The sequence below is a fragment of the Cornus florida genome, unplaced genomic scaffold (assembly GCF_030987335.1).
Source record: "Cornus florida cultivar Cherokee Brave unplaced genomic scaffold, ASM3098733v1 CherokeeBrave_3.0.0_Hap2_Chr01, whole genome shotgun sequence".
In the NCBI taxonomy this organism is placed as follows: domain Eukaryota; kingdom Viridiplantae; phylum Streptophyta; class Magnoliopsida; order Cornales; family Cornaceae; genus Cornus; species Cornus florida.
The window spans coordinates 54,073,820-54,101,735 of NW_026775571.1; the positions used below are offsets into that span (position 1 = coordinate 54,073,820).

General features: G+C 35.9%; 1 protein-coding gene across 3 annotated transcripts; it reads left to right on the plus strand.

The window, feature by feature from the left end:
* Positions 1-27,303, plus strand: LOC132297208 (CASP-like protein 5B3). 3 transcript variants are annotated; one of them, XM_059794902.1, is made up of 4 exons: positions 1-561; positions 6,677-6,761; positions 6,922-7,111; positions 27,051-27,303. In XM_059794902.1, the coding sequence occupies exons 1-4, from the start codon at positions 431-433 to the stop codon at positions 27,134-27,136; spliced, it is 492 nt and encodes a 163-aa protein (XP_059650885.1). In that variant the 5' UTR covers positions 1-430; the 3' UTR covers positions 27,137-27,303. The 3 variants fall into 3 exon arrangements, with proteins under 3 accessions (XP_059650885.1, XP_059650884.1, XP_059650886.1); XM_059794901.1 differs by having other exon boundaries at positions 4-561; positions 6,677-6,809; positions 27,051-27,290; XM_059794903.1 differs by lacking the exon at positions 27,051-27,303 and adding an exon at positions 11,174-11,631 and having other exon boundaries at positions 5-561; positions 6,677-6,809.
* Positions 27,304-27,916: the final 613 nt, after the last annotated feature.

The following is a 27,916-nucleotide window of genomic DNA, read 5'->3' on the forward strand; positions in this document are numbered from 1 at the left end:
ATTACTGTTCCAGACTTCCTCTGTTCCAAAACAAGCGCCTTCAGGGCGCGTGGGACTTCATGTCGTTTCCGTTTCTGAGATCAGCTCTTGACTATTGTGTTCTGAATGAATGTTTCGTTGAGAATTTTGGTAAAGTCGTTTGGTTTGGTAATCGGAATCAGAAGTAAGAGTTGGCTGTTTCAATTATTCCTTGTCTCACCACCCTCTCTCTCTCAATTCCTTGCAACCCACGACCAAATTCTCTTCAATTCTTCAAATTCAGTTTCTGGGTAGCAAGTGATTTTCTTTGTCTGAACAAAGGTGGGGCAAAATAGGTTCAATTTTGGTAAATTTTGATGTACAAATGAACAATCCTACACCAGTGATTTTCATCGGGTGTTCTCTCTGACCCATCAAGAGAGAGAAATTTTCTTGGGTTTGGAGAGAGAAAATGAAGGATTTTCCTGGCACTCCTGGGACTGTGACTGGGCTTGTTCTTCGAATTTTCCAGTGTTTGTTTGCAGCTGGTTCAATTGCTTCCGTGGCAACTTCTAATTCGATCTTCAGTATCACAGCTTTCAGGTATTTGTTATTCCTCAACTCCTTGAGTTCATCTTCTTTATATACGCAATTGAATATATTTAAGCTGTTCTTACAAATTAATAATTAGTCTATCTGTGTTTCATCCAATGGGTTTCTTTCTTCTTTTATTTTTTTTTTTTTTGGGTTTTGAAATGCTGAATTTGTCATTGAAATGTTTTTATTAGCTGATTTTAAAAATAAGAATCAAATTAGAGGACCCTGATAAAAGTGGCATTTGTGTGAAAATTTGTACTATATCACTTGGCCTTGTGTAAAATGGCCTCAACATCAATTAGCTCTGTAGATGTGTTCTACCTGGATTCATTAATTGCTCTTGGTTATTTTCAAGGATGCTTCATTACATGGAACATAGTCCAACTTTTTGTGTTACAGGATAGAAAATAGTATATCAAACACCAATCCAAAATAAATAAAACTAGAATTCTGCTGATGTGAAACAGCTGGCATTGGATTATATGGAGCGATTGGACCGACAATAATCCAACCGAAAACTTTTGGAAATTTTCACACCCCAAATTTGGCCATTGTGAAAAGGTTGCGGTTAATTGTAGTAGTTTTTGGTAGTTTTGTGATTTTTATTCTAGGGTAAGTTGGATTCCATTTGTTCTGATTTTTGTGGCCCTCTAATTTCGCGATTTGGGGGTTGTTAATAATTTTTTTTTGCGATTTTTCAGGGTTTTGTTTCACTTTAAGTAGTTGTAATGCTCATACTTTTTAGCACCTTTCTTATTAATACAATTCAAGTTTTCTCTCTTCCAAAACCTAGTGGATTCTAGGTTTTTTGTTCAACTTTATTGAATGCTTCCGCTTTGTCATCTGCTATGCACTTGACAAGGTTCAATGGGACATTGAGCTCATTGACTTCTAAAGTCAGCAAAACCTTCTATCCATAATTAATACTCATTGATTATTATAATATGAATATAGATTCAACATGTTATCCCGAGCCTATCCTCTTGTTTATGGCTTATTTGAAAATACATTTGGCTTAATTTTCGAAAGCCATATAACTTCTCCAAGTGATGTAGGACAGAATTTTTCAGTTCAATAAGTCCATTATCGACTCGAAAGGAGGGGTTTTTAGTGGAAATGATGCATTGAGCAAAACCTACTAGGTTTTAGCTAGTGGCCCATGTCATTTTTCGACTGAAAACCTTTGTTTAGGACTCCGAAATCACGTTTTTCTGTCTGATAGGAAGCCTGTTGATTAGAAGTCGGATTGTTCTGAATTTTTATATTCAATAGTTTTTAGTTATTAGATTTCTTGTTCTATTTTTGTCATAATTTTTAGAGAGTTACATTTACACTTATTTCTAAGTTACCTTTATTTTTTGTTTCCTAGTGTTTTTAGTTTCCTTATAGTATTAGGTCTTCTTTATTATAAATATGCATCTTTGTGCACTCAGAGTTGTTCTTGTTCATTCATGAACGGTTGGTATCAGAGCCTTGTCTTATCCTGGTTTGATGACGATTTATCGTTTTGGTAGCACCCATTTTGCCGATGATGATCGTGGAGTGAAGGCCCCTTGGGCAGCCATGCATACTCAAAAATGACGGTTTGATCAAGGGTGTAGACATATGCCAGTATTGAGATTGGTGGCAACCAGATTCGTGGTTCAGTTTAGGATCGTACTGAAGATGGGTCTCGCAGCCAACCTAACATGGGTTATGTCCCTATACATCCACATAGGTCTCCAATCTATGCGGATTATTCTGATGATGAGGAGTTCGGATTCAGAGGAGTACTTGTGATGGATCGATGTGATCGATGTAGATGTGAAACCGTAGATATCCGAAGTGACTTCCGGACAATCGTGAGTTTTAGGAAAAACTTTATCAACTCAGTTTCAATGGATGTCTTCATGTTGAGGATTTCTTGGATTGACTTGATGAAGTTGAAGATTTTTGAAATGTTTTGACATACCCGAAAACAAACATGTTCCGCTTATAGCATTCAAGCTTAAAAATAATGCTTCATATTAGTGGGACGTGACACAAGGAGCCCGAAAATGCGATGGAAAACATGTGCAATCGTGGTACCAGATGAAGAAGTTATTGATGGCTAAGTTTTTTCCATTAGAATATGAGGAGATTCAATTTCAATAGTACCAAGATTACAGGCAAAGCTCTACGAAGGTTTAGGCTTATACTGAGTTATCATTGTTTTTGAAACTCGTACAATGGAAGGGCTTGCACAATAATAAAAAATTATAAAAAAAGTTATATGCGTCTACGAATCGAAATGCGTCCAAGAATTAAAACTCCAAGGTAACTGCCTAGAAGAGGAAAAGAAAGGAGATAAAAAAGAATTGAAGAATTTTAAAAAATTCATTCAACTATTGTAAGTGAAATTGGTAATGACTTTACCACGACAAAAGAAGAAGATGGTGACAAGAAGTTCAATGCTAAAAGCGAGCAACATGAATTATTGATGACTGTTGGTTCGATTATTTTTCCAAGCTGCATGTCGAAAATGGTATGGAAGAATTCGGGCATCAAGTTGGTGAAGAATTATCATGTGACCATATTGTAAGTGAAGAATTATCATGTGAGTAGATTGTAAGTGAATGAAGTTTTTATTCTGTAAAGTGCGTATGAAGATATTTTGGTGTTGTGTTTTGGAGGTTCTCACAGCAATGAATAGTATGATTTTGTGGTAGTCAATACTTCACGTTTTTTGCAGCCAAACTCAAGGACCATTTTTTTTTAAGTGGAGGGGAGTGATGTAGGACATAATTTTTGTCAGTTCGAAAAGGAGTGTTTTTTGAGTGAAAACGACCCATTGAGCAAAACCTAAAGCTAGTGGGCCACGTCGTTTTTCAGCTGAAAACCTTCGTTTTGGACTTCGAAATCACATTTTTCTGTCTTATAGGAGGCCTGTTGATTAGAAGTCTGATTGTTTAGTAGGTTTTAATAATTAGGTTTGTTATTCTATTTTTTCGCAATTTTTGGATAAAGTTAATTTTAGGCTTATTTCTAAGGTACCTTTTATTTTTAGTGTTCTTTTGCTGCTAGGTTTCCTTGCCGTATTAGGTTTTCTTTGTTATAAAGATGCATGTATTGTAAGAGCAGAATTCAACCTTTTAATTAATAATATGTCAGATTGCTCTGCAATTTTGTTTTAACTTTGTGGATCCAAAGGCCTTGTTCATTCGTGAACGCTTCATAGCTTCCGCTTCGTCACCAAGTCAAATCTAGTTACCATAACCTCCTACCCAAAACATTAGCATTGAGCCTGTAAAATGAAGAGTATAATAGTCCCTTTATTTACAGTTCGTCTGTCAAGATATCATTGTTATATTTTGGAATGTGACCTTTGAGTATCTAGTTACATTATTAGCGAAGAATTCTTGGGAATCATAATGCTAGTTTAAACATTGGCCTTACATCTATTGACACCATTGAACTTGCATCTATTGAGACCATTGGACTTACATCTATTGACACCAGGCTTATCTCTTGGTTAGGTAGGTTACTGGTTCCAACGATGAATAAGGAAGCAGTTGGATGAATGTCATGAGTATCTGAAAAGTTAACTGAAGCGAATAAAATTTTAGGAATGGAAAATAAATGCTGCTTGTTTTCTTGAAGTAACGAGCTCTATTTTCAGTATAAAATTGTGAGGCAAATTGAAAGGACAGTTTCCATCTGCATGTATTTTATTCTTTTTTATGTAAATCACCAAGGTTGTGATTGTACTAGTTGGATTGGTCCTATGCCTGTATTTGTTATGCCAATCTAAGCTTTTTATATTCTCTGTTGTTTGGAAGTATTGAATTTGCTAATTCGACATGTATTTTTCTACAGTAAAAATAAAATAAAATAAAATAAAATAAAATATAACAAATATATTTAATCAATCTGTTCTTATAGATTTTCTTCTACATCTTTGAAGGCAACATTTGGATTCGATTATTACAGAAAGAGTCATACATTTATTAACTATTACTACTACTTTTAGGGGCCAACAGGAGTAATGGGCTAGGAAACAAGGGTATCCATCCCCTAAATCCTGGTAAAGGGAGGTTTTGATCACAAATCTATTGTGACCTTGTCCTTTACAAAATGAATGGTTGTGTAAGTTTCTTCTAATTTTTATGTTCCTCATATTTTTTTTTTTTTTGGTGTAGAACTTCCCTTAAAATTGATAGTATACTTTACTCTTCTACAGTATTTACCCTTCTTAACTTTTTTGGACAGAAACCATTTCAGTCTCCTAGAATTTGGAAAATAACGCTATATAATTAAATTGATTGCACTGTCTGTAACCTTTCGTTACTAATTTTTAACTGCGTCATCACTTTTGATCCACTTTAGCTAAACCTTTTATATATATATATATTCATCTGAAGCATCTCTTAAGTGTTTAATTTATCACTAGTTCAGCTGCATCAAGTAAGCTATTATATGTCGGTGTGTAGTTTATAATAGGGGACCTCTTCCCATATTTGTGCTGTCAATTCATTTACATTAGGATTTGAAAAGTTATAGAGGAACTGGAATCTTTTATTTTCAGTAGGAAACACTTGGGTGTTGTCCCTGTTGTTCTTAAGCAAAGACCTACATATGGAAATAAGAACAATAGTAAATTAGTGGCACTAGGAGTATGCTACCATGCAAGGGATTGAATTCAATATTAAATGCTACATCCAGCTGTCAAAAAACCGCTAATGCTCTAATTGTAGGACATAATCATTATTCATATGTTGGAACTATGGCAAATAATGGGGGAACCAAATGCTGCGCATTACATGGTTTTGCTGTTACAAAAACTGATAATGAAATTCAAAGTGATATACAGTGAAATATGGACTGGTTGTACGTTGAAAAAACACATATAATTTTATGATTTGAAGTCATGATGCCTGTCATCTAGTAGTTATTAGCTTTTTGAGGAAGTACAACTCAAACATGAGCAAGCACAACTGTTTGAGTCCATGGCAAATTGCTTTTGTTCCTTTTCATTGTCTACGCCCTTATTCTTCCCTTTAATTCTAGCCCTAAGTCATTTTCTTGGGCCTTCTCCTCTTCTCAGCCTTAGCCATAAGAAGAGAAAGTGCTTGGTGGAAGTAACTTATTGATCTTCAATCCCCAGTCACTATGAATGCCACCAATTACTGCAGTGGGATTTGTCTATTTATCCATTTCTTGACTCGAAATGGGAATAGGTTTGAAAAGGTGTTCCTCAAAACACAAAAAATGAAATTAAAAAATAATAATAATAAAATAAATTAAAAAAAGACAACAGCAAAAATAAAAACTAAAAAACAATCGGTTTTTCTTTTTACTGAGCCAACTATAGGTAATGAACACGTGCCCCATTTAACCTACAAAATGCCTTCACCACTGTGCTTGGGTTGCTTTCAGAGTCTGTTATATCACTTTAAACTCTATACGCATTTGCCTTTTTTAACAGATATTGTTAAAGGATTTATATATTTAAGTTACACCCTCTCTAATAGCTTAAGCTTTTGGAGTAGATGATTGTTAAAATGGTATTAGAGCCAATGGTCTCAAGTTCAAACCTTACTACCATCCTAATTAAAAAATTGAAAAACACGTGTTGGACCAAAAAAGAAGGCCACATGTGAGGGGGCTTGTTGAAGGATTTATATATTTAAGTTACACCCTCTCTAATAGCTTATGTTTTTGGAGTAGATGGTTGTTAACATATATTACTAACACTTATCTGCAATATATATATATATATATATATAGATATATATTTTCATTAGCCATTTACATTTTACACCACTTCTTAGTCCCTGCAATCCATCCATTTCTAATTTTCTAGGTCATCTTTTCTTTTTTGGCTGCTCATTCATTTCATTATCCTCATTTCAACTATGGTCATTAAGCGAAGCTATCAATCTTGGAATGCATGAGGTAGTCATAAGCATCAGCTCTGAAATAATTGGTTCTGTTGTTCTTTTAGACATTTCTCAGCTTTGTTTAATTATAGAAGAGTGTAGTCTGAAAAAGAAATGCCATACTCTTCTTTTCACTGATTCAATATTCATCTAAAATTTTCAAGTCAAAATTCAATTTTTTGATTATTAATATAAGAATGCTTAAACCAATTTTGCTTTTGCAGCTACCTGATTGCTTCAATGGGTTTGCAAGTCATTTGGAGCTCTGGGCTTGCTTTCTTGGATGCATATGCCTTGGCAAGGAAGAAGGTCCTCCACAATCCTCTTCTTGTCAGCCTCTTTCTTGTCGGAGACTGGGTCAGTCTCTATAAAACGTACAAATAGTCTTACTTATATTAAACTGAAGAAAGTTGTGTTTTCAAAATGGTTGTCATCTCACAGTTCCCTTTCGGAATGAAATTGTTTGTAGGTTACAGCAACATTGTCTCTTGCAGCAGCTTCTGCTACAGCCGGCATCACAGTGTTGTCCTTTAGTGACTTTGGAGGTTGCGGCTTTGGGGAAGAATGTCAAAGATACCAGATGGCGGTTGCATTGGCCTTCTTTGGCTGGAACACGATAGCAATCTCATCTCTAATTATGTTTTGGCTTTTGGCAGCAGGTTAGAACTTCTTTAGATTGTGAATACTGTCACTGTCTTATAGTTGGAATTATACTGTAAAGAAAAAGAAAAGAAGAGAAATATTTATAGTTGGAACATGTTTATTGTTCCATATTTAAATTTTTGTGATAACCATAGTCATTGTATAAACCAGAGTTGGAAAATGAAAGCATATCTCCCTCTTCTTGCGGAGGAAATCAAAAAAATAATTGTCATGGATTTAAAATTTGGAGCCATCTATCTTCCCTACGAGCGACCTCCTTATAGCATTTCAGCTATTTGCATAATGTGCTTGTTGGAGTCAAGAGGATAGGGCACACTTTGTCACGGTTTGGACACAGCCCTTGAAACCTCCTCAGATTAATAGTATAACAAACTACGGTGAAAAAATTTGGATGTAAACCACTCTTACTCCCAACTCCTACCCAAAATGGTAGATTGCAAAGTCATGTTGCAGTTGTTTTGTTTTGTTTTGTTTTGTTTTGTTTTGTTTTTTAAAGATTAGGGTTAGTCATGTTTCATTATTTTACCGAACTGACTTTATAGGCTTTTTAAATGCAGGGTGGTGTGTCGTCGCACCAACGTCTAAAAATGTGAAAAAAAAGTGTGAGTGTGCAATGTGGCCAAGTTTTAAATTTATAAAAGCCACTAATACCTCTAACTAAAAATATAGCTAGGGTGAGAAGGGATCGTCCCAAGGAATTATAGGCGTGCTTGCAATGGAAACAATGTATAGGGTTAGTAGGTCGAGTGATCAAAAGGTAGTGTGTTGGGTTGATTAGACTACAAACTAAACTAAACATGTTCAATGTAAAATAAGCAATTTAAATGCAATTTAGAGAAAACAAGAGAGTGAGGTCTTGGGGTCTAGAGGTCACCACTAAACATCACCATTCTAGACATTCAATGTATAATTAACGAGGGGAAACATGTGTTGCAATTTGAGAGTGTGTGATTGATTGTTTCAACAAGCATAGATGACTAATTAAGCATATATTGTCTAAGCAATCTAGTGAATAGCACAATACATCAAATTAAACCATTAATCCTTCCTTTAAGCTCACAATCCAAATACATCACATGGTTAAAGAATAATACTACTTGCATTTATAAGTATGGAATATCAAACAATAAGTATGAATTGTTCTCCCGTCTAACAACTGAGGCAACTACACTACAACTAAACTAAGGGCATGAAAATTAAACTAAATAAACTAAGGGAGTTAGATGCACAATCCATCAAGACATGAGTATGAACCATCAAATAAACTACAATAGTATTCTATTAAGCACTATGCTTTGACAATCTCTAGATCCATAGCATCAACACACATAGACATACATCAATAACACAAAAACTAGAGATAAACACATGAACATCTATTCTAGAATAAATAGACATATGGATAGAATGAAATGATCAATTGGAAGTATTAAACCATACAACTTATTGAATAAACAAGATTCATATATAAAATAAGTGTCAAAACAAGATTACAACACAAATTCCCTCAAAATACAAAGCATTAGAGTCTAGAAGGCATGCTTAGGGCTAACTCTAGCCCCAAGAAGGTGTTTAGCTACTCATTGAAGTAGTCATCCAACCCTCAAGAGCTATCTTCATGGTAGGATTGACCTCCTTCTTGATGGAACCCTAGAAGAATAGAAGAACTTCCAATAATGTGTCTCTAGCCTCTCCTCTTCTCTTTTTCTTCCTCTCTAAGAATGTTTCTAAGTATATGTGTCTTGATGATCTTCCAAGCTCTATGTAAAAATGGCTCAAAATCCGTTATATAAGAGGCTCAAGTGTCACACCCAATGGTTTGGATTCGTGCACTAGGGTCCTTGCAATGATTGCACCATAAGACAACTTTTAATGAGCTGGAATTTGATTTAATTCGCACGTCAGAGGGTTCGATCGATCGAACTATGTTGAGATCGATCGAACATTGGTGAGATCCATCGAATGTTGCAGAGATCGATCATCCTTGGTAGAGCCTTTTTAAATAAAGATAAATCTCTAAGATATTTTGGGGTATTTTGGGAAAGAGACAAGAGTGGTAGGTAGGGTGGTAGGTGTGGATAAGATCGAATATTTTCGATCGATCGAAGAATGGTTGGATTGATCGAACATGATGGAATCTTTTGGATAAGGACAAAGGCTTGGATCCATCTTGAAGTGTCTAGATCGATGTTGCTTTAATCGATCGAAGGAATGTTGAGATTGATCGAACTTGCTAATTCTCACACTTTGTTTCATTTTGCTTTGCCCCTTTCTTCCATTCAGCTTGGGATTGCTTCTTTTAAGCTCTTATTTGGCAGAATTAACTTATTTTTGGGATAAGTACCTAAAATGGGTAATAACATGAAATTAGTCTAAAACGGGAAAGTAAGATGGATAAAGGTCCTAGAATACCTAAGCTTAAGTGGTTTAATTGTGCACTTTTCAGCGCTCATTACACCTCCAAACTTAAATATTGCTAGTCCCTAGCAATAAACTGCAAAGTAAATGAATGAAATGAACAACTATACAACTATGAACTAGAAAGCAATAAATGGATAACGCCACTTTCGTAGGGAACACGATTGCATTTAGCATATGCAACAAGCCTTTTAAACCCCTAGGTTACTCCTAGTGGACGAGTGAAGTCTCGTGAGGGTTTCCAGAAATGATACCCGCAAACATTAAGCTCATTCTCACAAAAGAGGCACCAATATTGCAATAAGCATCGGGAGAAAACTACCTTAAGTATACAATTTTTCAATCATTTCCAAGCAATCTCTTAAAATCTCAACATCAAGCAAGCAAGTATGGTCCTCCACACATCAAGAAAATGATCATGCAAATCAAAATAACTCTAGAATCATTTTTGAGTGAACTGGCATCAAATATGTTGCTATCTGAATGACTTCTACACCAGACGGCTTTAGGGCACTAGGTGTTCAAACACCCCTAAGGTCTTACAAACTCAAATCAATTAGGATACAAATCAAAACAACCTCCATCTAATCATTTCCCACTTCTCACCTTTTGGAAGAAGTCCTCACTTTTTTTTTTTTTTTTTTTTTCAAAGCATTCAATTATTAACCTAGAGTTTGGGCCTTCCACCTTTTGACGCGACAAATTCAGTGCTTGATGAGGCTAGAATCCTGGCTGCTCAATGAAAAGGGTTTGTTATCTACTTTTGTCAAGATGAAAGCTTTTAATGCACTATTAGTCTAATTGGGATATAACCAATTCAATAATCAACAAAACATGTACCCCACAAATGAATACTTGTGTGCGCCTGTGCTAATGTAGAATCCTAGAGTGAATCTCAAAACAATTACAAAATCAAGATGATGTGGACCACAAGTGCAAACAATATAGCAATTTTTCAAAAAATTTACTCTTAAATGGCATCCACAAGGCATACAGGGAGTATTGGACTCTCAAAAGATCAAAATCATTGTTAACATGGATCTCCAATCTCAATCATGTATTTAAAGTTCAACTTTAAGTAGAATGTAACAAAGACACCTTACTCCCAAACTTAAACCGCACATTGTCCTCAATGTGCAATGAGAACAAATGAAAAGATGGAAAGAATATACCGTGGTGGAAAAGACATGAAGCCCGGCAATGATCCAATATAAAAAGAGTCTCCCCTAAACTTGGAATCAATAACTTATTTGAATAACCATACTAACAAACTCACATCAAATATCAAATGGGATAAGAATAATCAAATCATGCATTCTAAGATAATATAGCACAATATGAAAAAGAAATATGAGATCAAGCCCGGCAGTAAACATGAAAGCATGAATACACACAAGGGCATAATGGTAAAAATGATTTTTTATTTTTTATTTTTTATATGAAAGCAAGATTAAACAAAATGCAAGAAAATATGAACAATGATTGCTAAGTTTAATGTCTCTAGCTATACGGAGTGCTGCTTTAAAAGATCAAGAGATTTTTATTTTATTTTATTTTATTTATTTATTTTTTATAGCTTCAGATCGATCTGAGCTCCAATTGATCTAACTTCGATCGATCGGAAATGTGAAATCCTGCAGATAAGTTCGATCGATACACGGATAGCTGAAATATGCAGAGATCCAAAAAATTTCCAAGTATGAAACTGAGATCGATTGAAGAAAAAGTTCGATTGATCTTGGAAGACTCAGATCGATCTGAAATGAAGTTTGATCGATACACAGAGAGCTGAAATATGCAAGAAATTCTCGATCGATGGGACTGAGAGATGAGTGGATGCAGAGATGATGTTCGATCGATCGAACTTATACTAAGATCGATCGAACTTATACTAAGATCGATCGAACAAGAACAATTAAGGAAGAATTCGAACATCTCATTGAAAACATTGCATGTATTACTAAATCTCTTCATAGATTGGATTTACCAAAAGGGCAGCTTCCATATGCCTTTGGAAAACTTGTCCCTCAATGTAGGGTTTTAACCTTTGCCCATTCACCTTGAATGTGTTGCCATTATTTAAGCTTTGAATTTCAATCGCCCCATGCGGCGCAACAAAGATGATCTCATAAGGGCCTTCCCATTTGGTTCGCAATTTTTCGGGAAAGAGTTTTAATCTAGAGTTGAAAAGCCAAGCTTTTTAACCCGGCTCAAAAGATTTTTTCACAATGTGTTTGTCATGAAAAGCTTTAGTTTTCTCTTTGTAGAGTTTGGCATTATCATAGGCATTATGTCTCAACTCTTCCAACTCATTCAATTGGAGTAATCGGTTCTCTCCGGCTTTGTCCAGGTCAAGATTGAGCTTTTTAATTTCCCACATAGCTTTGTGTTCTAGCTCAACCGGGAGATGGCAAGGCTTTCCATACACAAGTCTATAAGGAGACATGTCAATGGGAGTCTTATATGCCGTTCGATAAACCCACAAAGTATCATTCAATTTGCGTGACCAAACTTTCCGGGTTGTGTTAACCGTTTTCTCAAGAATATGCTTAATTTCCCGGTTTGACACTTCTACTTGCCCACTTGTTTGAGAATAGTAGGGAGTGGCGACTTTATGAATAACGGAGTACTTAAGAAATAATTTCCTTAAGAAATGATTGCAAAAATGTTTTCCTCCATCACTAATCATTGCTTTTGGCATACCAAAACGAGTAAAGATATTGGATTTGATGAATTGGACAACCACTGAGTGGTCATTAGTTTTGGTAGCACAAGCCTCCACCCACTTAGAAACATACTTAAAGGCAAGCAAAATGTATTGATATCTATAAGACATAGGGAAAGGACCCATAAAATCAATACCCCAAATATCAAAGATTTTAACAACGAGAATATTTGTTAAAGGCATCATATCTCTTCTCAACATTGAACCCATTTTTTGACATCTCTCACACTCCTTGCAAAAATAGTAGGCATCTCTATGGATGGTGGGCCAAAATAACCCACTTTAAAGCACCTTCAAGGCGGTTTTCTTTGCACTAAAATGCCCACCACATGCAAGGGTATGGCAAAACACAAGCACACTTGGAATTTCACTCTCGGGAATGCACCTTCTCACAATTTGATTAGGACAATATCGAAACAAAACAGGATCTTTCTAATAGTAATTCCGGATGTTAGCAAAGAACCACTTCTTTGCTTGCTTTGACCAATTGGTCGGAAGTTTGCCAATTGCTAAAAAATTCACAATGTCGGCAAACCAAGGCATTTGTCCATTAGAAACTTGGAATAATTGTTCATCCGAAAATGAATCATGAATTGGTGGGCTCGAGGAAGATTCTACCACTAATCTTGAAAGATGATCGGCAACGATATTTTCGGTGCCTTTCTTATCTTTGATTTCAAAATCGAATTCCTGAAGAAACAAAATCCATCTTATAAAACGAGGCTTTATTTCTTTCTTGGTCAAAAGATGCCTTAAAGCAGCGTGATCAGAATAGATAATGACTTTTGACCCTAAGAGGTAGGACCGAAATTTATCAAGAGCGTATACTACGGCAAATAATTCTTTCTCAGTGGTGGAATAATTCAATTGAGCTCCCGAGAGGGTTTTGCTTGCATAGTATATAACGTATAGAAGTTTTCCTACCCTTTGCCCCAAAATCGCTCCCATGGCATAATTAAAAGCATCACACATTATTTCAAACGGTAATGACCAATTAGGAGGTTGCATAATAGGAGCAGATGACAATAAGTCACGCAATTTATGAAAAGCATTCAGGCATGCTTGATCAAATACGAATGGTGTTTCCTTGGCAAGAAGATTGCACAAGGGTCTAGCAATCTTGCTAAAGTTTTTGATGAAATGGTGATAAAAGCCGGCATGACCTAAAAAGGAGCGAACTTCTCTTACCGTTGAAGGTGGAGGCAATTCAGAAATAAGCTCAACTTTTGCTTTATCAACCTCAATTCCCCTTTTTGAGATGACATGACCCAAAACAATACCTTCTTGAACCATAAAATGGCTCTTTTCCCAACTAAGAACAAGGTTTGTTTTACGACATCTTTTAAGCACCAATTTAGATTTTCGAGGCATGCATCAAATGAAGACCCAAAGACAGAAAAATCATCCATAAAGACATAAAGAAACTCTTCCACCATGTCTGAGAAAATTGATATCATACACCTTTGGAATGTTGCGGGAGCATTGCATAAACCGAAAGGCATCCGTCTATAATCAAATGTGCCAAAAGGACAAGTAAAGGTGGTTTTCTCTTAGTCTAAGGGGTCAAGGGCTACTTGATTATAACCCGAATAGTCATCAAGGAAGCAATAATATTATTGTCTAGCCAATCTCTCTAGAATTTGATCAATGAATGGCAAAGGGAAATGATCTTTTCTAGTGGCGGCATTTAATTTGTGGTAGTCAATGCATACACGCCATAAATTGGTGGTACACTTAGAAATTGCCTCATCTTTTGCATTTTCAACTACCGTAATCCCCGATTTCTTAGGAACTACTTGAGTTGGGCTCACCGATTTAGTATTAGAGATTGGATAAATGATACCGGCATCTAAGAGTTTAACAACTTCCTTTTTAACCACTTCTTTCATGTTGGGATTCAATCTCCTTTGGGCGTCTCTAAAGGGTTTTGCATCCTCTTTCATAAGAATGCGATGCATACAAATGGAAGGGTCAATTCCTTTTAGATCCGCTACACTCCATCTAATAGCTTTCTTATTTTCTTTAAGCACACCCAAAAGAGAATTCTCTTGATCTTTTTCAAGATTTAAAGAAATGATGACCGGAAAAGTCTCTTTGGGGCCTAGAAAGGCATACATAAGATTGGAAGGTAGAGTTTTAAGTTCAAGAGTGGGTGAAGATACCAAAGATGGAATCGGTGGAGTGCTAGAAAGTGGAGGAAGAGGTTCTTTTGGAGTTTTCCAAGGTGGAAAGTCCAAACTTGCAATGGATTCCATTAATTCATTAATCTCACTCATTGATCCATCATTGTCAAACCCATAACTTTCATACATTTCAAGGAGACAAGATGCAAGAGGATCCTCGGCTAAAAGAGATGCAAGATTGTCCTCGGTTGGTTTTTTTATAACCATTGAAGGAATGGACTCCTCCACAATCTCATCTAAGACATCTATGAGACAATACTCGTCTTCATCAATGGGATGTCGACTTGCATTGAATATATTAAGCTTAACCATCATGTTACCAAAAGAAAGGTTCATGACCCCGGATCTACAATTGATAGTTGCACTTGCGGTAGCAAGAAATGGCCTTCCTAAGATGATTGGAATGTGGTTGGTAGGATTAGCAACCAGTTCGGTATCAAGGACCACAAAATCAATCCGGAAGTAAAACTTGTCAACCTTGATGAGAATGTCGTCAACCATGCCCTTAGGAGTTCTAATGGATCTATCGGCTAATTGAAGCACCACCGAAGTTGGCTTCAACTCATTTAAACCTAGTTGGACATACACGGAGTAAGGAATCAAACTGACACTCGCCCCTAAGTCAAGAAGAGCTCTACGAACTTCATGGGTTCTAATTACACATGAGATGGTCGCAGCACCGGGATCTTTGAATTTAGGTGGAGTGTTATGTTGGATGATGGAGCTCATTTGCTCCGTGAGAAACACTTTTTTAGGGCCTTGTCCCTTGCTTTTCCTCTTTTGTGTGCAAAGATCTTTCAAGAATTTTGCATAAGGCAGAATTTGCCTAATTGCATCTAAGAGAGGAAGATTTATGTTGACTTGTTTGAAGACTTCCATTAAGTCATGGATTTTACCTTCTTGCCTCCCAAAAGGCGAAATTTCTCTTAATACATATGGAAATGGAGCTTTTGGTTCATAAGACCTTGCAACTTGAGGAGATGATGAAGAGGGTTGTGAGTTCTTGATGGTGACATTTTCATCCAAGGAAGTAGGAATAGAATTAGGCACGGGACGAGTGTCAACTTTAGGTTGCACCGGTTCACTATCTTCTCTTGGTTGTTCAACCCTATTGTCAACTTGCCTATCACTTCTCAAGGTAGCAATGGCTTGCACTTGTTCTTGGGAAAGATACCCCGATGTAGAGTTTGCTTCCACAAAATGTTGGGCTTTAGGGTTCCTTTCCGGTTGGTTAGGCAATTTACCCATCTCTCTCGCATTCAATGCATTAGCTATCATCCCTATTTGGGATTCAAGCTTTGATATCGATTGAGAATGAGAATGCAACAAATTTGTATTCATTTCCAAACTACCCAAAGCCACTAAGACCTTATCTTCAAATGTGGATTTGCTAGAAAGTGCATGATGATGATTAGAGCTACTTTGAGAATTATAAGCTTAAGGATGAGAGAAATGATTCATACTTTGATGATAAAAAGAAGAAGGTGAAACAAACCATTTTGAACCTCTATTTCTTTGATGAGGAGGAACGTATCGGTTTTGAAAATTTTTAGCTTGAAAAGGATTTGAATGTTCATTCCACACTGGTACTTAAGCATTTTGAAGAGGATAAGCAAATGCGGCATTGACTTGTCATAGTACTCATCAAGCACATGTCCATGGGGACAATTGGAAGTAGTATGCAATACACTTGAACAAGTCATGCATGGCTCACAAGAATGATGAATATGATTAAGAAGAGGAGATGATTGGGTTGCCGGTTTTTGACTTAATAGAAATTGATCAAGTTTTTAAGTGAGAGTTTTGACCTCAACAACAATCTTCATTGGACTTTCAATTTGACACACTTTCAAATTTTTCTTTTTGTTATTAGAATCATGATTCAACCGAGAAGTGTGACACTTGTGTAATGAATTTTCACTCATTTTCTCAAAAAGGTGTCAAACATCATCTTCATGTTTTCCGAAATATGATCCTCCACATGAGGTATCAACAATGTCATTATGAATGTCGGATAGACTTTCATAGAAATATTGAACAACTTTCCATTTAGGAATGCTATGGTGTGGACATTTCCTTAGCAAATCATTCAATCTTTCACAAGCCTCATGTAAAAGTGCTCCTTCCCCTTGAGAAAATTCACAAATAGAAGTTCGCATAACATTGGTCAAACTTACGGGATAAAATTTCTTTAAAAATTCATTTTGTATTTGTACCCAAGAAGTTATTGAATTTGCCCCTAAGTTGTTGAACCAATTTTTGGCCTTATTTTTTAGAGTGAAAGTGAAGAGAAGTAACTTAAGAACTTCCTTCGGGACATTCATGTATTTCACGGTGGAACATATCTCAAGAAATTCATCAAGATATTTGTAAGGTTCCTCATCATTTAAGCCATAAAAAAGTGGACACATTTGAATTGTTATGGGCTTAATTTCATAATAATTTGCCTCAAAATTAGGAAGCAAGATGCAAGATGGTGAATGATATTCATGAAGATTGTAATGATCACGAAGGATCATTGGAGGAATTGGAGCTTGAGTTACGGGAGGAAATTGGTTGAAAAGTTGATGTTCCATGAAATTCGAGTTTACATAACCAAGATGACCCTCTAGATTTTCCATTAGGATGATGAAGGGTTGATTATGACCGCACAAAGATCAAGTAAAACAACAATGAAATCAACTAAGCAAACACTTCGCCCCCGCAACAAACAATCAACAAACAGACTTCACATACATTGATCCCATACTCCCATGCTTTGAACAATATGCAAAGATAAGTAAATTGCCTCCACGTGGGCTCACGATCTATCTATGAAATGAAAAACTTGACACCACGCGGGCCGACAATTTAATTAGAGATTGAGTTAGAAAGATCTCACAAAAGGTCCTTAAGCAACTTCAATTAAACTTTCAAGTTTCAAGCCTTGCTATGATTTACAAATTTTTAGATTTCAGCTCCTTTTTGTGCTTTTGCTTAGCTTCACTTGGCTTGCTTGCTTCCTTTACTCTTTAATTCCCTTTGCTTGACTCTCTTAGCCCAATGCACCTAGCCAATCAAGAACAAACACAATAAGTAACAAAAAATAAATAAAGTAAAGACACAATCAAAAGAATACTAATTACTATTTGTTTCCAAAACATGGCGTTGCCAATTTAAATCCTCGGCAACGATGCCAAAAACTTGGTGTGTCATCGCACCAACGTCTAAAAATGTGTAAAAGAGTGTGAGTGTGCAATGTGGCTAAGTTTTAAATTTAGAAAAGCCACTACTACTTCTAACTAAAAATATAGCTAGGGTGAGTAGGGATCGTCTCAAGGGATTATAGGCGTGCTTGCAATGGAAACAATGTATAGGTTTAGTAGGTCGAGTGATCAAAATGTGGTGTGTTTGGTTGATTAGACTACAAACTAAACTAAACAAGTTCAATGTAAAATAAGCAATTTAAATAAAATTTAAAGAAAATAAGAGAGTGAGGGGGTCTAGAGGTCACCACTAAACATCACCATTCTAGACATTCAATGTATAATTAGTGAGGGAAAACATGTGTTGCAATTTGAGAGTGTGTGATTGATTGTTTCAACAAGCATGAATGACCAATTAAGCGTATATTGTCTAGGCAACCTAGTGAATAGCACAATATATCAAACTAAGCCATTAATCCTTCCTTTAAGCTCACAATCCAAACACATCACATGGTTAGAGAATAATAATACTACTTGCATTCATGGAACATCAAACAATAAGCATGGATTGTCTTCCCATCTAACAACTAAGGCAACTACACTACAACTAAGCTAAGGGCATGAAAATTAAACTAAATAAACTAAGGGAGAGACACAATCCATCAAGACATGAGTATGAACCATCAAATAAACCACAATAGTATTCTATTAAGCACTATGCCTTGACAAAATCTAGATCCATAGCATCAATACACATAGACATGCATCAATAACACAAAAACTAGAGATAAATACATGAACATCTATTCCAGCATACATAGACATATGGACAGAATGAAATGATCAATTTGAAGTATTAAACCACACAACTCATTGAATAAATAAGATTCATATATAAAATAAGTATCAAGACAAGATTACAACACAAATCCCCTCAAAATACAAAGCATTAGAGTCTAGAAGGCATGCTTAGGGCTAACTCTAGCCCCAAGAAGATGTTTAGCCACTCATTAAAGTAGTCATCCAACCCTCAAGGGCAATCTCCATGGTAGGAATGACCTTCTTCTTAATGGAACCTTAGAAGAATAGAAAAACTCCCAAGAATGTGTCTCTAGCATTTCCTCCTCTCCTTTTCTTCCTCTATAAGAATGTTTCTAAGTATATGTGTCTTGAAGATCTTCTAAGCTCTATGTAAAAATGGCTCAAAATCCTTATATAGGAGGCTCAAGTGTCACACCCAATGGTCTGGATTCGTGCACTAGGGTCCTTGCAATGATTGCACCATGAGATAACTTTTAATGAGCTGGAATTTGATTTAATTCGCACTTGAGAGGGTTCGATCGATCGAACTATGTTGAGATCGATCGAACATTGGTGAGATCCATCGAATACTGTAAAGATCGATCATCCTTGGCTGCTCCTTTTTGAATAAAGACAAATCTCTGAGATATTTTGGGAAAGAGACAAGAGTGGTAGGTGGGGTGGTAGGTGTGGATAAGATCGAATATTTTCGATCAATCGAAGAATGGTTGGATCGATCGAATATGATGGAATCTTTTGGATAAGGACAAAGACTTGGATCCATCTTGAAGTGTCCAGATCGATGTTGCTCTGATCGATCGAAGGACTGTTGAGATCGATCTCAGTTGCTGATTTCTACACTTTGCTTTATTTTGTTTCTACTTTGTTCCTTTCTTCCATTCAGCTTGAGATTTCTTCTTTTAAGCTCCTATTTGGCTGAATTAACTTATTTTTGGGATAAATACCTAAAAAGGGCAATAACATGAAATTAGTTTAAAACGGGAAAGTAAGATAAATAAAGGTCATAGAATACCTAAGCTTAAGGGGTTTAATTGCGCACTTTTCAGCGCTCATTACACCCCCAAACTTAAATATTGCTAGTCCCTAGCAATGAACTACAAAGTAAATGAATGAAATGAACGACTATACAACTATAAACTAGAAAGTAATAAATGGATAACGCCACTTTCGTTGGGAATACGATTGCATTTAGCATATGCAACAAGCCTTTTAAACCCCTAGGTTACCCCTAGTGGACGAGTGAAGTCTCGTGAGGGTTTCCAGAAATAATACTCACAAACATTAAGCTCATTCTCACAAAAAAGGCACTAATATTGCAAGCAAACATTGGGAGGAAACTACCTCAAGTATGTAATTTTTCAACCATTTCCAAGCAATCTCTCAAAATTTCAACATCAAGCAAGCAAGTATGGTCCTCCACACATCAAGAAAATGAGCATGCATATCAAAACAACTCTAGAATCCTTTTTCAGTGAACCGGCATCAAATATGTTGCTATCTAAGCCAACTAAAGAAATGATCACATCCTTACCCTCAAACTAGCACACAAATTTAGTACCGATCATCAAGATAAATAATGGATCTTTTATTAAAACTTTATTGATCTAGGTGCGCTTATTCTTTTCACTCAATTTTTTTTTTCTATCCCTAAGGATCAAAGATGGAAGCATGGTGCAATGTGTTGATCTATTAAGCTTTCTAGCGATCCATGAGGCGAGCGTTAGGTTAATGACTCCCAAACCGGACGGCTTTAGGGCACTAGGTGTTCAAACACCCCTAAGGACTTACAAGCTCAAATTTATGCAATACACTTGAACAAGTCATGCATGGCTCACAGGAATGATAAATATGATTAAGAAGAAGAGATGATTGGGTTGTCGATTTTTGACTTAATAGAAATTGATCAAGTTTTTGAGTGAGCGTTTTGACCTTGGCAACAATCTCCATTGGACTTTCAATTTGACACACTTTGAAATTTTTCTTTTTGTTATTAGAATCATGACTCAACCGAGAAGTGTGACATTTATGTAATGAATTTTCACTCATTTTATAAAAAAGGTGCCAAACATCATCTTCATATTTTCCGAAATATGATCCTCCACACGAGGTATCAACAATGTCCTTATGAATGTCGGATAGACTTTCATAGAAATATTGAACAACTTGCCATTTAGGAATGCCATAGTGTGGACATTTTCTTAGTAAGTCATTTAATCTTTCCCAAGTCTCATGTAAAAGTTCTCCTTCCCCTTGAGAAAATTCACGAATAGAAGTTCGCATAACTTTGGTCAAACTTACGGGGTAAAATTTCATTAAAAATTCATTTTGCATTTGTACCCAAGAAGTTATTGAATTTGCCCATAAGTTGTTGAACCAATGTTTAGCCTTATTTTTTAGAGTGAAAGGGAAGAGAAGTAACCTAAGAACTTCTTCCGTGACATTCATGTATTACACAGTGGAATATATCTCAAGAAATTCATCAAGATGTTGTGAGGTTCCTCATCATTTAAACCATAGAAAAGTAGGCACGTATGAATTGTCTCGGGCTTAATTTCATAATGATTTGCCTCAAAATTAGGAAGCAAGATGCAAGATGGTGAATGATATTCATGAAGATTGTAATGATCATGAATGACCATTGGAGGAATTGGAGCTTGAGCTCCGGGAGGAAATTGGTTGAAATGTGGATGTTCCATGAAATTCGGGTCTACATAATCAAGATGACCTTCTAGATTTTCCATTAGGATGATGAAGGGTTGATTATGACCGCACAAAGATCAAGTAAGACAACAATGAAATCAACTAAGCAAACACTTCGCCCCCGCAACAAATAATCAACAAACAGCCTTCACATACATTGATCCCATACTCCCATGCTTTGAACAATATGCAAAGAAAAGTAAATTGCCTCCACGCGGGCTCACGATCTATCTATGAAGTGAAAAACTTGCCACCACGCGGGCTGACAATTTAGCGAGAGATTGAGTCAGAAAGATCTCACAAATGGTCCTTAAGCAACTTCAATTAAACTTTCAAGTTTCAAGCCTAGCTATGCTTTGTAAATTTTTATATTTTAGCTCCTTTTTGTGCTTTTGCTTAGCTTCACTTGGCTTGCTTGCTTCTTTTGCTCTTTAATTCCCTTTGTTTTACTCTCTTAGCCCAATGTACCTAGCCAATCAAGAACAAACATAATAAGAAACAAATAAATAAATAAATAAATAAAGTAAAGACATGTTCAAAAGAGTACTAATTCCTATTTGTTTACAAAACACGGCGTTGCCAATTTAAATCCCCGGCAACGGCGCCAAAAACTTGGTGTTTCGTGTCTAAAAATGTGCAAAAGAGTGTGAGTGTGCAATATGGCCAAGTTTTAAATTTATAAAAGTTACTACTACTTCTAATTAAAAATATAGCTAGGGTGAGTAGGGATCGTCCCAAGGGATTATAGTTGTGCTTGCAATGCAAACAATGTATAGGGTTAGTAGATCGAATGATCAAAAGGTGGTGTGTTTGGTTGATTAGACTACGAACTAAACTAAACAAGTTCAATGTAAAATAAACAATTTAAATGAAATTTAGAAAAAACAAGAGAGTGAGGTCTTGGGGTCTAGATGTCACCACTAAACATCACCATTCTAAACATTCAATGTATAATTAGTAGGGAAAACATGTGTTGCAATTTGAGAGAGTGTGATTGATTGTTTCAATAGGCATGAATGACCAATTAAGCATATATTGTCTAAGCAACCTAGTGAATAACACAATACTTCAAACTAAGCCATTAATCCTTTCTTTAAGCTCACAATCCAAACACATCACATGGTTAGAGAATAATACTACTTGCATTCATAAGTATGGAACATCAAACAATAAGCATTGATTGTTCTCCCATCTAATAATTAAGGCAACTACACTACAACTAAGCTAAGAGCATGAAAATTAAACTAAATAAACTAAGAGAGAGAAACAATCCATCAAGATATGAGTATAAACCATCAAATAAACCACAATAGTATTATATTAAGCACTATGCCTTGACAATATCTAGATCCATAACATCAACACACATAGACATGCATCAATAACACAAAAACTAGAGATAAACACATGAATATCTATTTTATCATACATAGACATATGGATAGAATGAAATGATCAATTGGAAGTATTAAACCACATAACTCATTGAATAAACAAGATTCATATATAAAATAAGTGTCAAGACAAAATTACAACACAAATCCCCTCAAAATAAAAAGCATTAGAGTCTAGAAGGCATGCTTAGGGCTAACTCTAGCCCCAGACGATGTTTTGCCACTCATTGAAGTAGTCATCCAACCCTCAAGGGCAATTTCCATGGTAGGAATGACCTTCTTCTTGATGGAACCTTAAAAAAATAGAAGAACTCCCAAGAATGTGTCTCTAGCCTCTCCTCTCTCATTTTCTTCCTTTCTATGAATGTTTCTAAGTATATGTGTCTTGAAGATCTTCCAAGCTCTATATAAAAATGGCTCAAAATCCTTATATATGAGGCTCAAGTGTCACACCCAATGGTCTGGATTCGTGCACTAGGGTCCTTGCAATGATTGCACCATGGGACAACTTTTAATGAGTTAGAATTTGATTTAATTCGCACTTGAGATGGTTCGATCGATCGAACTATGTTGAGATCGATCGAACATTGGTGAGATCCATAGAATGTTACAGAGATCGATCATCCTTCGCGGCACCTTTTTGAATAAAGACAAATCTCTGAGATATTTTGGGAAAGAGACAAGAGTGGTAGGTGGGGTGGTAAGTGTCGATAAGATCGAATATTTTCGATCGATCGAAAAATGGTTGGATTGATTGAACATGATGGAATCTTTTGGATAAGGACAAAGGCTTGGATCCATCTTGAAGTGTCCAGATCGATGTTGCTCTGATCAATCGAAGGAATGCTGAGATCGATCGAACTTGCTGATTTCCACACTTTGCTTTATTTTGCTTCCACTTTGCTCATTTCTTCCATTCAGCTTGGGATTACTTCTTTTAAGCTCCTATTTAGCTGAATTAACTTATTTTTGGGATAAGTACCTAAAAAAGGCAATAACATGAAATTAGTCTAAAACGAAAAAGTAAGATGGATAAAGATCCTAGATTACCTATGCTTAAGGGGTTTAGTTACGCACTTTTCAGCGCTCATCACACCCCCAAACTTAAATATTGCTAGTCCCTAGCAATGAACTACAAAGTAAAGGAATGAAATGAACGACTATACAACTATAAACTAGAAAACAATAAATGGATAATGCCACTTTCGTTGGGAATACGATTGCATTTAGCATATGCAACAAGCCTTTTAAACCCCTAGGTTACCCCTAGTGGACGAGTGAAGTCTCGTGAGAGTTTTCAGAAATGATACCCACAAACATTAAGCTCATTCCCATAAAAGAGGCACCAATACTGCAAACAAGCATTGGGAGAAAACTACCTTAAGTATGCAATTTTTCAATATTTCCAAGCAATCTCCCAAAATTTCAGCATCAAGTAAGCAAGTATGGTCCTCCATACATCAAGAAAATGATCATACAAATCGAAACAACTCTAGAATCCTTTTTGAGTGAACCAGCATCAAATATGTTGCTATCTAAGCCAACTAAAGAAATGATCACATCCTTACCCTCAAACTAGCACACAAATTTAGTACTGATCATCAAGATAAATTTTCATTAATGATTATACAAGGAAGGTATGGGTTTACTTCTTGAGAAAGAGATCTGAAGTATATCAGGTATTCGAGAATTGGGAAGGCTATGGTGGAGAGTGAAACGTGTTTGAGAGTTAAGAGGTTGAGACCAAATAATGGTGGTGAGTATGAAAGCATTGGGTTTAAGAGCATATGTTATGAGACTGATATCAAATTAAAGGTAATTGTTGAGGGAACCCCACAAAAAAATGGTGTGGCAAAACATTTATGAACTGGAATTTGGCAGAAAGAGTTAGAAGCATACATATATAGTTAAGTCTACCCAAGCAATTATAGGCAAAAACAATATCTACAACAACCTCTTTGATTAATTGAGGACTGTCAGTGCCGATGTAGCTTAGAATACTATAGGAGACATGGAGCGATAAAGAGGTAAACCTTTCTTGGTTGAAAGTGTTTGGTTTTACTACATATGCGCGTATCAATGACCACACCAGGGGAAGCTTGACCCAAAGTCACTGAAATTCATTTTCATTGGATATGGTGGAGATGAGTTTGGTTATCGACTCCGGGATGACCAAAACAAGAAAATCATTAGAAGTAGAGATGTGATTTTCAATGAAATGTGATGTATAAGGATATAGATGTGATACAGGCCACTAGTCCTGTATAGAGTGATCCACATTATGTTTAGTTGTATCACATTTTAGAAAGTATTGTGGCACCGTAGATGGTTGAGAGTTCTCAGTTAGAGGAACTTGTAGAGCAGAGTGCGCTGCGGAGTCCAACTTCTACACTTCCACCTAAAAGGTCGTCTCATCCTGATATACCAAATAAGCGTATGTGAATTACTTGTTGCTCACAGATGGTAGTGCACCTAAATGTTGTGATGAGGCATGTCAGGTGGAGGATGCTAGCAAGTGGGAGCTTACAATGAGAGATGAGATGAAGTCCCTTATCTCGAACATGGGAACTAGCAGAGTTGCTCGTGTGAAAGAAAGCTCTTCATAACAAATAGGTGTACAGAGTGAAAAAGGAACATGATGGTTCAAATAGATACATGGAGAGATTGTTGGTCGAAGATTTTCAATTTGAAGAAGGTATTGACTACACATATATCTTTTCTCCAATTTTGAAACTGAATACCATTTGTTCAGATCTGAGCATTGGCATAGTAGAAAACTTGAACCTTGAGCAATTAGATGTGAAAACTGCTTTCCTATGGTGACCTAGAGGAGGAGATATACATGGAGCAAGTAGAGGGTTTCTTAATCAAAGGGAAGGAGAAACTAATGTGCAAGTTAAAGAAAAGATTTTACGACTTGAAGCAAGCCCTAAGACAGTGGTGTAAGAAGTTTGATGGGTTTAGGTTGAGACATAATTGTTACAAGTGCAACATTAACCGTTACTGCTACTTCAAAAGGCATGAGTCGAGTTACATCATTTTGCTACTTTATGTTAATGACATGTTAATGGCGGGTTCTGATTAGGATGAAATCAACAAGTTAAAGAAGCAGTTATCTCGTAAATTCTATATGAAAGATCTTGTTACGGCAAAGGAGATTCTTGGGATAAGGATAAGCAGGTATAGTCAGGTACTTTGCAGTTGTCTCAGGTTGACTACGTTGAATGTGTTTTGCAGAGGTTCAACATGAGTAGTGCTAAGGCAATGAGTACACCCTTAGTTAGCCACTTTCGGTTATGCAATGATTAATGTTCGAAGACAGAGGATAAGAGAAAATTCATAGCTAAAGTCCCGTATGCCTTAGCCATTGGAAGTTTGATGTATGTCATCGTGTGCACAAGATTATTTATTACTTATATAGTTAGAGCAGTGAACAGGTTCATAAAGAATCCTAGAAAGCTACATTGGGAAGTAGTCAAGTGGATATTGAGGTATTTACGAGATACCACAGACAAATGCTTATGTTTTAGACGAGGCAGAGTTGAGACTACATGTTGATGCGGTAGATTATAGAAGGAGTACTACCGATTATGTCTTCACAGTGGGTATTAGTGCAATTAATTGGGTTTCGCAGTTACAAAAGATTATTGTTTATCCACTACAGAGGCAGAGTACATAGCAATGACTGAGGCCAGCTAGGAGATGATATGGATATAAGGTTTGTTGGCAGAGTTGGGATTCAAACAAGTAAAGAATGTTTTGCAAAGTAATAGTTAGAATGCGATACATTTGGTGAAGAATTTATTAGGACAAAGTTTATAAGACTTCGTCATCACTTATCAGATTGCGTTTGGAAGATGGGGTGTTGACTGAGAAAAAACTTGGCATTGAGAATCTAGGCTCCAGCTGACATGATGACCAAGACAATGACGGTGGAAAAACTTGAAAATAGAGATGATTGCATCGGCATGCACTAATAGTTAATGAAATAGATTTACTAGTTCTCCAGTTTTGAAGTGGGAGATTGTTGAGGTTTTGGAGTCTGATCACTAGTTGAATTACATTTATGGAAAAGTCCAACTCACACTTTTATTAACTGATTCAATATGTCTCAACTAGAAAGTTTTGAAGGATACAACTAGTTGCACTTTTGCTGACCAGTCGCGCTTACCTAATGTGTGCATTTGCTAGGCAAGTGGGTTTCCTTTGTAAGGGGGTTTTATATTATCCATAATAGTTTTTAGGAGTAAGCGAGAGAGAGATTGTATTGTGCCGGCCACAAGTGAGCAAGACAGAGATTGAGAGAGAGTGTGTTCTCCATTGTAATCCTTCATCTTATTCATAGTAAATTTGTTTGGTGCACTTCGTAGATGTAGACAAATGATTTTGCTGAACCACGCATATCTTATTTTCTTGCATGATTGCCTATTTTTCTTCCTGATTGCTTTATGTGTGGGATTTACTCAAACAATCAATTGTTGTTTTCTTATTCCTATATTCAACAACAGGTATAAGAAGCTTTTGCTGCGGAGCCAACAGTGTTGAAAAGGCTGGGCGGGTAGGTTTAATTAGGAGTGTTCATTTGAACCGTTGATCCGTAAATCTGATCGGTTTGATTTGGATTTTTTTTTTTCCATCGATTCAGCTCCAATTTATTTATTTTTCAAGTCCACTCCAATTTCAAAAATATATAAACCGTAAGAATCAAATCGTTTCGTAAATTTGATTCCCAAAAACCAATTCAAACCTAAGCGAACTGTTAATATTATGTATATACACAAATATATAATATGCATAAGATATTACTTTTACCTTACTTAAACCTAATTCAATCAACTCTTGCGAGGCAATGTGATCCAACAGGAAAAATAGAGTAATTACTTGTTTAAATCGTAATTAATACCTACATTTAATTATTGCATCTACACAAAATAAAATAAAATAAAATATTTAAAAATCACTATTTGCTCTAGTTTTATCTATTAGTTGTAATTAATACCCACATTTACTTATTGCATCTACACAAAATTAAATTAAATTTAAAAAATCACTATTTACACTAGTTTTATCTATTAATTGTGATATAACCCAAGTGAATAATCTCATGGTGAATTTTGAAGTGTTTTAGAAGGTCCAACACCGAGATTATCAAATTTCTTTATTTATTTTTATTAATTGTAGTATTGAATTAGAGGTAAGGGTATAGCCAAGTGGTATGTTTTTGCTACAAGATGGAAAGGGGGATAAAAAAAAAAAAAACAAAATTACATTTACATTTTTCGACTTATAATATATTTTGAAAATCTTTCTAGCATTTACATGTATTCGGTTGATTGTAAAATATTATTACACAATTTATTATGGAAGCAAAAGT